This window comes from Anser brachyrhynchus, assembly GCF_964034855.1.
Source record: "Anser brachyrhynchus genome assembly, chromosome: 5".
NCBI lineage: Eukaryota > Metazoa > Chordata > Aves > Anseriformes > Anatidae > Anser > Anser brachyrhynchus.
Genome location: NC_137699.1, coordinates 29,791,280 through 29,807,100, shown reverse-complemented (window position 1 = coordinate 29,807,100; position 15,821 = coordinate 29,791,280). Strand labels below are relative to the sequence as shown.

Genomic DNA, 15,821 nt, shown 5'->3' with positions numbered 1-15,821 from the left:
ACAAAAAGGGCTGTACATAGCATATAGAATGTACATAGGAAGGGAGACTAAGATATGCTTAGATTGTTGCCTCAGATTTATTTTGAGGTTATGAGAGAGACTTTATTTCTGTTTCAGTAACTAACGAAGAGTTCTGACTGGATAGCTATTGAATGATGGAAAGACCCATGTAATTTTGGTCCTGTAATCCACAGCTGTAACAGCAATTACAAGTAAGCTGATAGGTGTTCACTGTTGGTGCAGATATTAGACCTAGAATTGATACATCAGCATACTTAAGAGTGTATTAGGTTAATTATGTATCACGTCGGTGAAGTTTGAACAGCTATTTCTCGAAACATTGATGGAAGTAGATAATAAGGTAGTGTGAACTATTAAATCAATATAGATACAGAGAGAGCAGTTATTCTGGAATGCTCAAAACAAGATGGAACTAATTATTTAGGCTTGAATAATTACCAGACAGCATGAATACACTAAGAAAAGGGTGTTGCTTCTTTCTTGTATTAATTACCTGAAAGGAAGGAGCTCAAGAAGTGCCAAAACCAATACCTTGTCTACCCACATGGTGGAAAAGGGGACATCTCCAGAAGTGAGGCATGAGTGGTGAGGAAATTCAAGAGTCCCTACTGAGTTTTTGATATTCAGGTAAAATTCTTGGAAAGGGCTGTTAAGGCAGTTGAAGTTCTACATGGTTATTCATGTAAGTAAGAACCTGTAAGCTATTTGGAAAAACCTTAAGTTGAGAAGATGACTAGATTGCACTGTAATGAAGATCTAGCTTGTTTTTTTTTTTTTTTAAAGGAGAAAAGTTAACTACTTGCACATCAAAGAAAGATTTGAAATTACCAGCAGAGGAAAGATATCTTGCCTATTGCTAAAGGCATGCCAAAATGGTCAAAAATAGATGCTGGAACACATGGTACAAGTAAAGAATTCTATTAGTAACTGGGCTTCCCTGAAATGAAGTGTATTGTTGTACAGCTCAAATTCCAGAAAAGGAATTCTGCCAAAGTACAGGGTTTTGAAGAAGGGCAATAATATGAGTAGGAGAAAAAATTCTTCTATGAAATCACTGGTAGGACCAAGACTTTAGTTTCTTAGGAAAGAAAAGACAAATAATGAGTCTGTAAAATTAAATGAGTGCTGCGAAGCAAGTAGGAAAGTAGAGAGACCTTGTTCTGTCTTGCATTACAAGTATAAAGGGACAAGCTAATGAAGCTGAAGGGAATTACATTTGAAATAAATCATTATACTTCATGCTCAGAGTTTATGATTATTTAGAGATGAGGGTGAAACTTGAGGGGGCAGTCTGTCCTCATGTTTGCCTCCTGTAACAGTGTTTTTGCTTTCTGCAGGTGGCCAGGTATTGGCCAGTGTCAGACAGAAGGCATTAAAAAGGATGGACTTCTGGTCGATCAAGTCTGAGTTAGTGCCAACATCTAAGCTATCGAGAGGGTAGAAAACGGCTTCCATACATGAAAAAGTGAATTAGAATGTGATAAGCCTCTTTGAGGGGAATGATCTCTTCCTGAGAAACAAACAAAATTCAAGAGCTGTAAAAAACACAAATTATATTATAAAGCAATGGGGAGTAGTATCAATGAATATGTCGATTTCTTAGCTGTCTTTCAGTGCTGGAGGCTTACTGTATTTGGGAGTGAGGAGTTGAAATCTTTTCTGATCCTGTTATTTGCTGACAAGATATTCTCAATTTTATCAGTTATATGAGCTTTGATATTAACTTGCTCAAGTGACATATCAATTATTACTGCTAAACTCCAAGTAATTTACTGCCAAAAAGCTGTTAAACTGTTATCATCTAGTCAATTACATTTCTTAGTGTATGAGAATCTAAGTCTCTTCTTCTCTCTGGTGTTTTTACAATGTCTCTCGGTTGGAACCTGAGCACTGAAGTCCAAAGTCCTTCAGAGGACATTCAGTATTTGTAAAGCTTATGGATAAAAGGGAAATAAGGAAGCAGTTCCAAAATTTGTACTGTGTGTCACTTTCTTTTGCATAATTATCTTTTTTTATCTTTTTTTAAAATCTTTTTTTATCTTTTAGGTAGTGTCTGTTGAAACTTTAAAGGGTCTTTTCTTGGTTTCAATCAGGTGGTTGCAGGAACTAAAAATGACCTAAAAGTATAATATGAACGTTCTCCTGAGAGCCTGAAGGTACATATAAATGTCTGCATACATATCCATATAAACAGATAGGCATACAAATGAGTGTATACATATACATACACATTTGCAAAAATCTGGCCACATTATAGGAAGAGAGGGAGTCTTGCTATCTCAGTTCATTAAGTAAAGCTAATGGTATCTGAAATGTGACATAAATACTGTCCTTTCTGCTCTTCACCAAGTAAAGTGTGACCAGGTGATACATTTTGCTCATTCATTCCTCTTTGCCACCCTGCCTCCATACTTCATATTTTGGTAACCTTTTGACAGTCAAAAAAGTTACATGACATTTGGACAGTATGTACATGTTGTTTGCCAAAGACAACTGTAGTTGGAGCAAGGTTAGAGGGAGATAGGCAATAGGAAGGACAAGACAAAGGGTAGATAAAGATATTAGCTTTATTTTGAGATGGGGCATTCCCTGTGAAGAAAATGAAGATATGTTATGCAAATAGGTTGTGGCTTCACTGAGCAGACAGATGGCTTCTGAACAAAGCTGATGTGACACATTTCTTATTTTTTTTCCCCAATATTTTTAATGGTTGATAATCAGGCATTCAAGACAGTTTTTCTTGGAGAAAGTGGTGAATTTTTGATCAAGTGTTGTTTTGGTCCTGTATTCATGCTTGCTTGATGCGTGTTCTTCTGCAGCCTAATGTGGATCATGAATGGGTGAGTGGTGGGGACAGGTTTTGATGTGGTACTATTGACCTCAACAATCAGGAGGTTTCATTTCTTACTGCCAGGACAGTGGATTTCAATGTGTGGTCTGCAAGACTACTGGGTGTCTGTACCCTGTTCCTAAAGACCCAACAGCAGGTAAGTGAGAAAAGTAAACCTCTTGCTAAGATTGTTTCATAGTAGCTTGCACCTTCACTGAAACTTTTAGGGGACTACAAGATGGAAAAAAAAAGAAAACTGCAGAATACTAAGAATGCCAGTTACACCTTCTCAGCAAAAAACATTTGCTCTTGAAGAAGCTATGGACTGATGCAATCTTTCTTCCATTCTCTCTACTATAAGGTCAGTCACTTTTTTTTTCTTCCAACCTGTTCATTATCATATAATGGGAATCTTTCTCTCTCTCCCATTTACTGTTCATTTAATAAGAGTACAGAAGTGCAAGGTTCTGCTAATCTGAATGCAAATGTCATCGCTTTTTATGTGCTCTTGATGCCAAAGGGTTTGCTTTAGATGCTCAACACAGTGTCAAATTGTTGACTTGTTCCTGCCCCCAAAATAACTTGCTTATGAGTTCAACAGTTGAACCCAGATACTTTCAAGTCCTAACTGTGTAGTTATGCGTACATTAAAAGAGGAAAAAATGTAGTAAGTACCTTCTGGGGGTAGGACATACATCTAGCAAGTTGGGAGACTGATTTAATAGGGGCTGTCCTATAATTTAAGGAATGGTCACAAAGCAGAAGTATGAATTTAAAAATAGCACTGCACACAGATTATGTAATAGGATTTTCCATTACAGCTGCTGTGATCTGAATTACGTTTATTTCAAGAGGCATAAGGTGACATAGTTCACAGCCCTGGAATGCAAACCCAGTGTGAAAAGTAGTGGACAATTATTCAACAGCTAACTGCACATAAAAGACTTCACAGAAAATAATTTCTATAGTTTTAGATGTAACTCTAATAAGAAAATTAATCTAAGGTTAATTTAGGCCATGAGTTTGGTTGCTTTTAGGCAAAGCAGTAATAAACAATTTCAAACAATGTACAATAATGGTTATCTATAGGTATCTAGAAAGATTCTGATAGAAGCAGACATCCTCCTGTTTTCATTCCTTTAATCCAGTGTTTTACTACTGGGTGTGCACTACCAATGCTGGCCACACTCAAAATGAATGCCTGGAAATGTGTCTGGTGCTGAAAAGAAAGTTGTGAAGAGTTCCTAAAAGATAACAGGTGTTGGTACGTTGAATCCCAGCACCACATGCCAAAGAGCGTGCATAGCTGTGCTGTACTTAACCTGCCTTACCACAGTCCAGGTCGCTGTCTTAGAGCTGTATCGTGATGGAGCGGTTCCCTAACACTGAGATGGCAGCCAGGTGGTAGACGTACATGCAAGCAGCCTCTTCCCTGTGCTCAACAAGCAAAAACACCTGAAAAGGTCGTGATGTAAAAAAACCACAGTTGCACTGGTGGCATTTGTAATTGAGGCACGTTGCTGTTATGTACATAGCAACTGGGAGGCTTTATGGGTTTATACCTGGAGCTGTGAGTTTGCTTCTCTGCTATCAAACCTAGTGGAATCAGGTTCATCCCTTGTTCTGTTTTTCATGTGTGTGTGGGTAGGTGTGTCACTAGCTATAGTAAGACAGGCTATGAAAAGGCACCAAGGAGTGTTATGTCCTGCTACCCAGCGTTTCTTTATTTTTCCATTTGAGGCCCTAAGCTCTTTTCACACTCTGTTGAGTCGCAATTGACTGTTCCTGATCTTCACTCACAAACGATCTTTTAATAAAAAAGCGAACAAAGCCAAAGCCAACCTTTGAGCTATTTCAACAGATTTTTTCCCCTTATGGTCTAACCAAATGATTTATTTGCTCTCTGCAGACATAAATGACTAGGAGTGTGAAACTCAGCTGGGTCTCCTCCTTATGCAGAGCTCTTACACTTGCACAGGAGAAATACCCATCCATTTGAAAATGAGGATTATAAAAAGCTGGAAGCGTGCCTGCATTGGACTAATTCTATTTATTCCTCCACAAAAGCCTCCATACGTGCTGGCAGAGTAGCACGCCGGCTGTCTCGAGGCACACTCACAGCCCTCTGAGGTGTACCCCGAGTGGTGGGGCGCCATTTCCCGATGTGGGAGGCGAAGGAGGCCGCCATGCTGCTGCTCTGCCTCAGTTCTTCACAGGGGGAGGGCAGGCGCTGAGGGGCAGTTGGGGACTTGGGGGTGGCATTCCAGGCTTGGGCCCCTCACAAAGTGGGGCGTGGGACAGTGCCAGGCGGTGGCCATGGGGACACTGCAGGTGCTGGTGCTGCTGCTGGGCCTGGTGGGGTGCCCCACTGCCCAGGGGGGCGAGCCCGGGACGCTGCACATCACCGGCATGTGGGTGACGGTGCCGCGGCAGTTGAGCCCCCGCGCCGACACCAACCCCCTGACCGTCTCCTACTGGCTGGAGGTGGACGGGCGGCCGCGGATCCTGCGCCTGCGGCCCAGGAGGGGCCTGGTCTCCCGGCCCTTCACCTTGGTCACCTATGGCGAGGATGGGGCACGCCGGGAGGAGCACCCCTTCGTGCAGGACGACTGCTTCTACCAGGGAGAGGTGCAGGGAAGCCCCGGCTCCCTGGTGGCCCTCGGCACCTGTGGCAGGGGCCTCCGTGGGGTGCTGTGGGTGGAAGGTGGCACCTACGAGATCGAGCCCATCCCCGACGATCCGTCTTTTCGGCACGTCCTCTACCGCATGGAGGCAGCTGACAACCCCATGGGCCCCACATGTGGGCTGACCCCAGAGGAACTGCAGCACCAAAAGGCTTTGCTGCCATGGCTCCAGGCCCCCTTGGTGGAAGAGGAGTACATGCTGAAGGAATGGTGGACGCACATCAGGTATGCGAAGATAGTAGTGGTCGTGGACAACGTGCGGTTTGTGAGGTCGGGCAGGAATGAATCCGAAGTCTTGAGGCAAGTCATAGAAGTCATCAATATCGGGGACTCCCTGTATGAACAGCTTTCCGTTCAACTGTTCCTCGTGGGACTGGAGATCTGGACCAAAAGTAATTTTATAAACATTACTAACTCTGTAAACAAGGCACTTGGAGACTTTAACAAATGGCGAAAATCAGACCTGTATCCACGGTTGCGCCACGATACCGCTCACTTATTTGCATACCAGAGCTTTGGAAAAAGCCTGGGGTTGGCATTTCTGGCGTCCATGTGTGATAGCCAGTGGTCAGCAGCAGTTGATTCCTTCACCAACAGGAAGTTGTCCTCGTTTATTATCACGTTTGTCCATGAGCTGGGCCATAATCTTGGGATGCGCCATGACGAACCGTTCTGCAAATGCAGGCGGAAGAAATGCATTATGTATGAAAGCGAAGTTGACACCGATGCGTTCAGTGACTGCAGTTACAAAAACTACTTTGACTTTCTTGGGAGTGGTGCTGGCTGCCTGCGTCAACCACCGGCACCTGGCAGCTACTACACCTTGAAGCGTGAATACTGTGGGAATAAGATAGTAGAAAGCGGAGAGCAGTGTGACTGTGGTTCACGGTCAAACTGCAGAAAGGATCCTTGCTGTCACCCTAACTGTACATTTACTGCAGGTTCAGTTTGTGCTTCTGGAAAATGTTGCAAGGGCTGTCAGGTCCGTCCAGCAGGAACACTGTGCAGAGCAAGTACTGGCGTCTGCGACCTGCCAGAGTACTGCAACGGGACTTCCCCGTGGTGCCAGCCAGACTTATACGTACAAGATGGAACCCCTTGCAAAGATGGTTCCTATTGCTATCGAGGAAAATGTTCTTCCCACGGTGAACAATGCAAGCATCTCTTTGGCAAACAAGCCAGGGTTGCTCCTTTAGATTGTTTCAAAGTGAATACTCTAGGTGACCGGTTTGGAAATTGTGGTATTCGTAACAATATTCATTTTATAAAATGCAGTGTTGAGAATATGTTATGTGGTAGGATACAGTGTGAAAACATACACAGGTTGCCTTTTTTGCAAAACCACATAACAGTAGTCCAAACCCCTGCTGAAGGTAAAAAGTGTTGGGGTCTTGACTACCACATAGGGATGGCTACAGCTGACCTAGGGGCTGTGGAAGATGGCACGCCATGTGGTAGTGACATGCTTTGTATCAAAAGGACATGTACCAATATGTCCGTGCTGAACTATGACTGTAACACAACAAAGTGCCATAACAGAGGAGTGTGTAACAATCGTAAGAACTGTCACTGCAGGTATGGATGGGCTCCTCCAGATTGCGAGTGGGAAGGATTTGGAGGCAGCATTGACAGTGGACCTGCTCCATCCGAGGAGATTTTTCAGAGAGCAAAAATAGGAGTAACAGTATTTAGCTTTCTTTTTCTCTTTGTCCTTGGAGTTGCCCTTACCATATATTATAAACAGGAAATAGGGGAATGGCTTAGGAGCGAAAAAGTCTGATTCTATGGAAGAAGATAGCAGTTCTTCCAAAGCTGTAGCTGTGGATGCTCCTGGGAAAATCTCCAATTGCCCTTGAGCAGAGCCAGCTGATAACTCATCAAAGTAATTCAACACATTCTGAATAGTTATAATCTAATATAATTTTATTAAATACAGAGTAAATGTTATCTTTGTTTATTTTAAGTTAATAAATACTGGCATTAATGTGTGCTAGTTTTTTGATTTGCACCTTGAGCTCTCAAAGTAGTTAGGCAAACAGTAGGTATAGATATTATGCTCCATATCAGCTGTTTACGAATGTAAACTTTTTAAAACAGGTGTAAATAAATGGTTTGTTCTACTTTACTCCTTCATCTAATGCTTTCTTCAATTCAGGGAGAGGTGTTTGTGAACACCTTGCTTCTGTCAGTCAGTAATAGCCAAAGCGAAAAAAAAATGCTCTTGCCGTTTCTTCATTGAAGATGCACCTGAAATGCGCAGGCAGGCTAGAAACGGATATTCTGGTGAGATGCAGGTATATACCTGGCATAAAACCTTCCAGCTGTTTCCAGGGAGGAACCTTTCAGGAGGAAGGTAGACTGTAGGGAGTGGGTTCTTTGTTTTGTGAGACGGTAGAGAAGTATTATCCAGATCACGCCAGTAAATGTTACACTTCTGAACCATCAGATATATGTCAAAAATACAGTGACACCAGACCTGACATTTCACAAGGACAAGTCTGTTTTTTCTGGACACTTCATAATACCTTGACTGTAGGTTCTTCTAATAAGTGCTATGTATTTTATAGTTGCAAAAAAAAGAAAAAAAAAGCTGTCTGTGAGACTGTGCAAATTAACTGAATTTCTAAAATACTTGAAACTATTCTGCAAGCCCCCCACACCCAGAATTCCCGCAATATTTGATAGGTATTTTATCTAACTAGCTCAGGAGCTTTCTCTTGCTTTACTATGTGATTGCTTTGTAAGCAGTTACTGAATGTCATAGCTCTACAGCATGCTACACAGAAGCATATTTTCCATTTTTTAACAAGATATAAAAATTGTCAAATTTATGAAAAAGCATGGAAAAAGGATCTGAAAATACCAATCGATGATTTTATTATTGTTATTATTGTGTATATTATAGCAATGTCTAGATTTTTCCACCAGATCAGCATAAAGAGGAATCTGTAGTCCAGATTTACAGTGAGAATTTTATTCTAAAGGACTGGCATTTTTGGATTAAGGGCTATAATGCACTTGTCTGCTACCAGAATGATTATATGTATTTGGAAAGCAAAACCCATATTGTTAGCAAATGTTCTGTAAAGGCAGGATAAGTAACACAATACTCGCAACGTTTGGGAAGAAAGATGTGGTTACTCTACAAATAACAATGGAGAACTCTTGCAGGCTCCCAGGTGCGACACACGCTTTTCGAATATGCTTTTCCCTACACATTTTTAAACAATTGTGCTTCTCATCCAAAAAGACCTGGTTACATTATGGTTAGGTGTGAAATACAAAGATGTGATTCAGAGCTTGTTGTGGCTCTTTGTCTAAAGCAAAGGGGTCCCTAAATTGTTATCGATATTTGCCTGGTGACCTGAGGTAATGCATTGTTGGTCCAGCATGCTACATCTTATCTTGGTACAACATGGATGGTTTGGGGTGGATGAAGAAAACTTAGTCCCTGCATTTATGCCAAGAGGTGAGATAACTCCACTTTGACTAACCCACTGTTTTATTCCTTACAATCAGACCCCTTTCTTTTATTATTATTATTATTATTATTGTTTTGTTTTGTTTTCCCAGAGAACTAACGAGCACAATTCAGGTGCAAGAAGCAAGGTGGATGTGACAAACGAGGGGCTGGGGATCGGGTGAGAGAAGTAACGCAAGCGCTGAGGGCTGGCTGTGCGCTACTCGGAGCCCCGGCTGACTCTCTTAATTTCACTTTTTGAACCCGAAAGCATCGGTGGCAGAGGTCTGGGGGCTGCAGCCCGACGCCGTGCCGCTGCTGCCCTCCAGCACAGCACCGAGGGCGCGCTCCAGCGCCTTTCCCCGGCGGAAAAACTACAACTCCCAGCGCTCCGCCGCGCGGCCCCGCGGCGGCCGAGGAAACGAAAGCGGCCGCCCCGGGAGCCGACTTCACCTTGGGGCTGCAGCATGAACGGCAGCGTGGCGGGCGGCGGCGGCCTTACCGAGGAGGTGATCAGGCTCACCCGGAGACCCTCGGGTACGGCCGGGGCGGCGGCCGCCCCTCGCCGGGCCCCGGCTCCTCCCGGGCCGGGGCAGCCGCGCCGAGGCCTGCGCTGCCCGGCGGGGAGCGGGCGGGCGGGGGGGGGGGGCAGCGGCGAGGTGGGGACCCGGCCCCGGGTTTTGATCTTGTCGTCGGGAGGTGGCGAGGAAGCCCCGGGGTGCCCGGAGGGAGCAGCCCCGCAGCCGGGACCCGTCTCCCGAGTGCCGCCGGCGGGCGGGTGGGCGATGCTCCGGCTGCTGGCGCTGCCGTGGCGAGTGCTCTGCTCCGGGAAGAGGCTGCGGGCTGTGTAAGCGAGAGGTAACTCCGCCAGACTTTGTCTTCTGCCATAACAGCGCTCTGAGGTGCCGGCTGCTGGCGGTCTCCCCCCGGGAAACGGCTCAAAGCGGGTTTTTGGGAAGCCCGGAGCTCTTGCTGCCGTCTCCTGCCTGGCTCCTGTCGCTTTGGAGTGAAGCGGCAGGTGTGCGGCGCTCCGGCGTTGTTGGACGCCCAAAACTGGGGGCATTTCTGAAAGTTTTAGTCGAAGTGACAGTACCCATCCGGCCAGCTTTGCACTAGATACTCAGCGAGGCGTCAGAGGGGGCTTCTGGGTGTCAAATGGAAGCGGTGCTGACTGAAGGGAAGGGGAGCAGGGGCGTCTGCGGGGCAATTTTTTTGGCTTTTGTTTCTTCCATCACAGCAGTGTCCACTCTGATGGCAGCGACCAGGCCTTCAGACCCACGTTGGCTGAGGTACTTCTGTAGGATTTATGCTGTGATTACAAAACACTGTCAGAGTTGCAGCAAGTTAGCAACACACACACAGATCTGAAGGAGAATCCTGGATCTGAAGAGCTGCAAGGTCAGGGGAAGTTTTGAAGCCAGAGCTGCGCTTTGATGTGTGAGGCCTTTTCTTTAATTAAAACAGAGGCGAATGAGACCAGCCCTCCCCTCTGCACAGCTGCTGCGTGTGGCCGTGGGCTGGCTTTGCCTCCCCGCGCCTTGCTGTGAGCTCCGTGGCGGTGAGCACTGCTGGGCCGACAGCCGTGGCAGCACGCGTCCCCTGGCTGTTCCCGGGGAGGCCGTGCAGATGACACGGTTTTGGCAGGTTCCCCCGTCCTCATCCTCCTTTTCTGCCTCCACGAGCGCGTGATTGAGCAGCCTAGGCAGTGGTTTTGTATGTGCAGGTGGCTAGGCTAGCATCGCGGGCCTTCAGCAAGCAGTCTGGCTGCCTGCTTTGGGCAAGGTGCGATGCTGCGTTTCTCTGCTGCTTCTGATCTCTGGGCAGTGATTTGCAGGGTCAGTCCTGGCCCCGACGCCAGGTGAGCCTGCAGACCATCGCAGGCAGGCACCTCTCTGCCTCGCGGCCACAGGAAGCCTGCACAGCCGTGTTTTGAGCCTCAGCTGATGGAACCGTGCTTGTCGGCAGAAGTTATTTGTAAAATGAAGCCCGTTTTGGCTCCAAGCTCTTTCCGTGTGTTTGGGAACACCTCGACCTGAAATCTTGAGGGGGAGGAAGGAGGCGTTGAAGGGCAGAGTTGGGAGGTCTTCACCATGGCTACTGGAATTTAAAGCTGATTCCTGAGAGTGGCGTCTGTCTGGCCATTAAGATGGGCTGGCTGTTTTCTGCTGTTAGGCTTCCAGCTACAGCAGTTGATTTGAAGGGCCTACGGCCCTTATGATCTCTAATGACTTATTGCTATATTATTATTCATTTCAGTTGAAGGAACAAACTGCTGTTCCCTGTGAATCTGAGTGCAGTCCCAACTCTAATGTGAGTTGTGGCTGCACAACTTTCTAAAATAGGATTGATGCCAAACATCTCTGGCAGAAGTTTGCTGAGGGTGTGATTGTATTTAAGTAGCAGAACTGTTTGTGTAAGTCTCTTGTCTTTTTCAAATTCCCTTCTGATTTATTAGGCTGAAATTAGGCAGAAAAATGTGGTTGTATGAAAAACTAAATAACCTTGTAGATTAAACTTGGGGTTTGTATTATTCAGTATCTCTTTTGCTAATTCTGTAAATCCTATTTTTTTTTTGAATGTTCTTAGAGGGACTTTTTACGTTTCAGGTGGGTAAAGGAGGCGAGGCATGGGAGGGCCAGAAGCTAGGCCTGGGCATGCTTTTACAGCTCTCTCCTTGCACTTCTGTCCCCTGTGGACAAGGGACTTAATGCCCTGTGCTCTCTCCTTCCCCTTCATCTCTGTCTCCTGGTTATGCTCTGTCCCTTACTGCGGCTCTATGAGTTGGAGGGAGGAGAATAGCAGAAGAGTTGAAGGAATGATGGGGAAGATATTTTTAGCCAGACTGGAAGCTTAAGTGCTGGAAAGGAAAGACAGGGTGAAAAAGCCCAGCGGCAAGTCCTGCAGGTACTTAACTCGGTCTAGCGTGAGCTCCTGTCTCGCAAAGATCTGTTCCTGCTTCACAGGGCTTCTGCTGATGATAACTTTAGGTTATTTTTCTAATCATAGGTGAAAACTTGCAAAATGTATACTTGTTCATCTTATATTGTGTTTATATATATAAGTATATACACACACAAAAACAGATAGACAGTCAATGTACCCTGAAACTTGGATTCCTTCTTTCTGGCTTTGTAATAAATATTGATTAAAACTAATTTTCTGTAGTATTGCTTCCCCCGAAGGTTTATGGCAAATCATTTTTAGGTTTGTGGATGTTTTGAATTTTTTTTAATTCCTATCAAAGGTGGGTTATTGTGCACAAGCGTTCCTTGGAATAGGTATTAGTCCAGCTGAAAAGCCAGCGTTTCTTCAGTCTGCTGCTCCTCCCATCGTCTTCCTCATTAATCTGAAGCTGCCAGGAAGGGGAGGGAAGAGAAGAGGAGAGGAGAGGAAAAAAAAAAAATAAGTCAGGTGTGGCAAGAATGCTGTTAATATTTCTCCACTTCCCAACTGTAGATGCACACTCAAAATACCATGACTCATCTCCTATATCCTTTGGTCCCCAGTAATAATTAAAAATGCTGCTTCCCAGCAGGCACAAGGTGTTTATACTCTTTCCTTTGTAGCTCTGCTTCCCAGAGTTTCTAGTCCCAACTTTGTGAGAGTGAGGGGGAGAGAGAGGAAAAATAAATCAGCCTGGCTGACAATAGGTTTTGTGTGACTGGTATATGTCAATTATTTTCTCTCTGTCGATTTACTTTATTTATATACCTGATTTTTTTTTCTTGACTTTTCTTTTTTTTTTTTTCACTGCCAGCCTCTTCTTGGGGAATCCTTCCCATCGCATATTACTGACAGAGAAGCTTAGCGGCATGTGCAGTACGCAACGTACTCTTGTAACCTGTGGTTTTCCAGGGTTTGCATTCAGATTGTTCTTCTGGATTTTGATGGAACCACAAGTATTAATCCTTAACTGTGCTTTAATCCAGCTGCTGGTTCCAGCTAGAGGTCTGTAATCAAGGGTTACTTTAAAGAACAATACAAAACATAACAAAAATGTGGACATCAGTTCTATTTAATGCATATGTATTTCTTTTTGTTTTGTATGAAATCCAGGAACTTTGTCTTCATTTTCTGTCGTGTTTTGAATTCCTGAAAGAGAACAAAGTGCATAAAATTTGAACTAGCTGTGTTTGACTGATCTTACTTTACTCTTGGAGGCAAAGGTTGCCAGTTCCAGCTCCTCACGGGTAGACACGGAGCCTCCGGAGCAGTAGGTGGCCCTGAGCTCCTCTTGCCTGTTTCCTCACCTCTAGACAGGGCCTAATGCTCCTTGCCTTTCCTAGCTGTGATTCTCAGCTCGTGAAACTCGTGAGGCACGATTCCTTTTTTTCTCAAAGGTAATGGTTTACCGTAGCCTCCTGTGAAATGCAGAGTGCTTTCGTTTACTTTCATCCTGTGCTGAAGAGGCGTATTCCTGCTGTGGGTTGTGTTGGCATCTTGGAAATGATGGCATGCTTCTCAGTACTTCCGAACACTCACCTAAAAACAGCTCCCAGAAGCTTTATGGAGTGAAGCATCTGCCCCCTCAGGCACTCAGGGTCTCTCCTCTGCTTTAAAGACTAGTTCCCTGAGAAATTTTACTTTTTAGGCAGTGATGGTTGGGAAGGGTGATGCAGATTTGTGTGCTGTGAGCTTCAGCATGGTGGAGCAAACAGGAGAGCATGGGAGGGTGCAGTCCCCAACAGCAGCACGAATGTTTGAAGCTCTGAGCATTTTCTCATCAGCTTTCTCTTTGGCTTACCCTAGGGCTTGGCTTCAACATTGTTGGTGGGACAGATCAGCAGTACGTTTCCAATGACAGCAGCATCTATGTCAGCCGGATCAAAAAGGATGGGGCAGCTTACCTTGATGGCCGATTACAAGAAGGAGATAAAATTTTAGCGGTAAGCCCTTTCTTCTGTCACCCCGTGCGATCTTGAAGTGCTGTGTTCAGTGATGCGATATGAGATGCAGGTTTGCCATCAGAGTGCACAGAGAAGGATGTGGTGAATGCAATTACTTGATGCTGAGCTATGGAGGAGCTCTCTTGGGAATTTGGGGAGAGCTTTGAGCACCAGGGAGATGAGTGCCTCTACTCATGGGCCCATCTCTTCTGCCTTCTCGAGGTGTTCTCAGAAGTGCTTCTTGGTGCAGCACTTGCATTTCCTCCGTGACTTGCCTCCCTGAGGTTTTCGAATTCATCAGGCCTTCTCTTGCTCACAGTGGATCATCATTTACCCACATGTAAATACAGGAATTGATCTTCCACCTCCAAGCTTCCCTTTTTTGACCGGTAGTCAGTGATTACCGATCCTTTTGCTCAGGAGGATTTTTAGGCTGTAACACTTCTGCTCCATAAAACTCTTCATTGCAACTCATCAGGAATAATGCAGACTGCTTCTCCTTTTAGAAAAAATGTTTTAAAGTGACTGAGATTCAGTTCCCCTGGTTCTTCAGACTTTTGACAATCATACAAGACAAGATGCTTTAACAAGTGATGAGTGAAGAAGTAGCCTCTCCTAGTGTGATACATGCTACTTTAATATTCTTTAATTTTATTTTATACTTGCTTATTACATTCCACATGTAATCTTTTTAGCCTCTATAAAGAAATCGAGTGCCTTATGCTATCAAAGCCTATTACTGCGTAAAATTATATTAAATTCAACTGCCGAATATTATACTATCTTTTCTTGACAGTTTAATAGTTACATACATGTGTTCAGGAAGTCTGAGTGTCACAAGACAGGAGGAACTGGATATGATCTCAGGGGATACAATTAGGGGTAATGGTGATGAAACAGTAAGAAAAATTAGGTTGAGTATCATTAGTTAGTGAATGAAATCAAGGAGGCCGTAAAACCTTCTGCCATGAGAAATTATTATTTGAAATGAAGAAAAATTCTAACACTTCAAAGTGGATGCAAATATGCATGTAAGTCTTTTTTATTTTTTTAACATCAATATGCTTTTAAATTTATGTTTACAACACTCTTTCAAAGAGAAGGAAGATTTCAAAGGTACGCCAATAGAGGATACAGTGTGGGAAATATACTCATTTAACTGTAATAATAATTTTGCCATAGCTGCTCCTATATTTTCATTACCTGTCACAGTTACACCTTTGATTTGTTTCCAGTAAGGCATCAACATAAAAAGCTGCTGTTGACACAACTGTCTTCTTACAGTCTGTTTTTGCTCCTAGGTAGTGTTTTTTTTTTCAATACCTCTGTTTTTTGATTTGAAGTTTCTCCTGTTACCTCTCAACATAAAAACTCATCTATAATATGAATGGATGGATATGGATGTTGCTAACCGTGGTGTCATGCCCCAAGGCAGAATTTTGTTAAAGAGATTTTTATCTCCTATCCTTCCTATATTAGCCTGCATCACTGAAAATTTGCTTTTGCCCTTCAGCAACTGGTTCTCCTTTTCCTTTTTTTTTTTTTTTTTTTTTTTTTGCTAGATCAATGGCAGAGACTTGAAGGATTTGCGGCACATGGATGCTGTGGAACTGTTCAGAAATGCAGGCTATGATGTGTCTCTGAAAATTCAGCGCAGGGTACGTTTAACCTGTTTCTTAGGGTTATTCCTGGCTCAGTTTAGACTGGTTTCCATGATTGATAGCTCTCTATTTTATGAGGCAGAAAAAATACAATGTCCAGGTGCTCAGTGTAAATTATGTATGTAAAGGATTTGAACAATGGCCTCTTCTAGTTGATGACGGCTGTGTTCGTGCCTTGCATTACTTGATTATAAGAGTACCAGTGAATTGGTGAGGTTGGAGGAGTCCCTGGGTCTTTGTTTGCTGGAGTGTAGTGTGTTTTCTCACGGATCTCCTCTC

At 44.2% G+C, this 15,821-nt stretch overlaps 2 protein-coding genes across 4 annotated transcripts in view; both read left to right on the top strand.

The window, feature by feature from the left end:
- The first annotated feature begins 62 nt into the window (after positions 1-62).
- Positions 63-9,202, top strand: ADAM20 (ADAM metallopeptidase domain 20). Of its 3 annotated transcripts, XM_080595425.1 has the most exons (3): positions 63-2,861; positions 2,936-3,008; positions 4,761-9,187. In XM_080595425.1, the coding sequence occupies exon 3, from the start codon at positions 5,168-5,170 to the stop codon at positions 7,313-7,315; it is 2,148 nt and encodes a 715-aa protein (XP_080451551.1). In that variant the 5' UTR covers positions 63-2,861; positions 2,936-3,008; positions 4,761-5,167; the 3' UTR covers positions 7,316-9,187. The 3 variants fall into 3 exon arrangements, 2 of the variants coding, with proteins under 2 accessions (XP_080451551.1, XP_080451550.1); XR_013952222.1 differs by having other exon boundaries at positions 63-9,004; positions 9,109-9,202; XM_080595424.1 differs by lacking the exon at positions 2,936-3,008 and having other exon boundaries at positions 3,079-9,187.
- A 196-nt stretch (positions 9,203-9,398) lies between these two features.
- The window catches only part of SYNJ2BP (synaptojanin 2 binding protein), an 8,526-nt gene continuing 2,103 nt past the window's right edge, over positions 9,399-15,821 (top strand). Inside the window, exons 1-3 of the mRNA XM_080595465.1 lie at positions 9,399-9,532; positions 13,745-13,881; positions 15,444-15,539. Coding sequence (XP_080451591.1) covers positions 9,463-9,532; positions 13,745-13,881; positions 15,444-15,539 — 303 coding nt within the window. The 5' untranslated portion in view covers positions 9,399-9,462. The remainder of the gene's footprint in view (positions 9,533-13,744; positions 13,882-15,443; positions 15,540-15,821) is intronic.

Coding starts and splice junctions, on each gene's coding strand:
- ADAM20 (XM_080595424.1), top strand. CDS start 5,168: ATGGGGACACTGCAGGTGCTGGTGCTGCTGCTGGGCCTGGTGGGGTGC.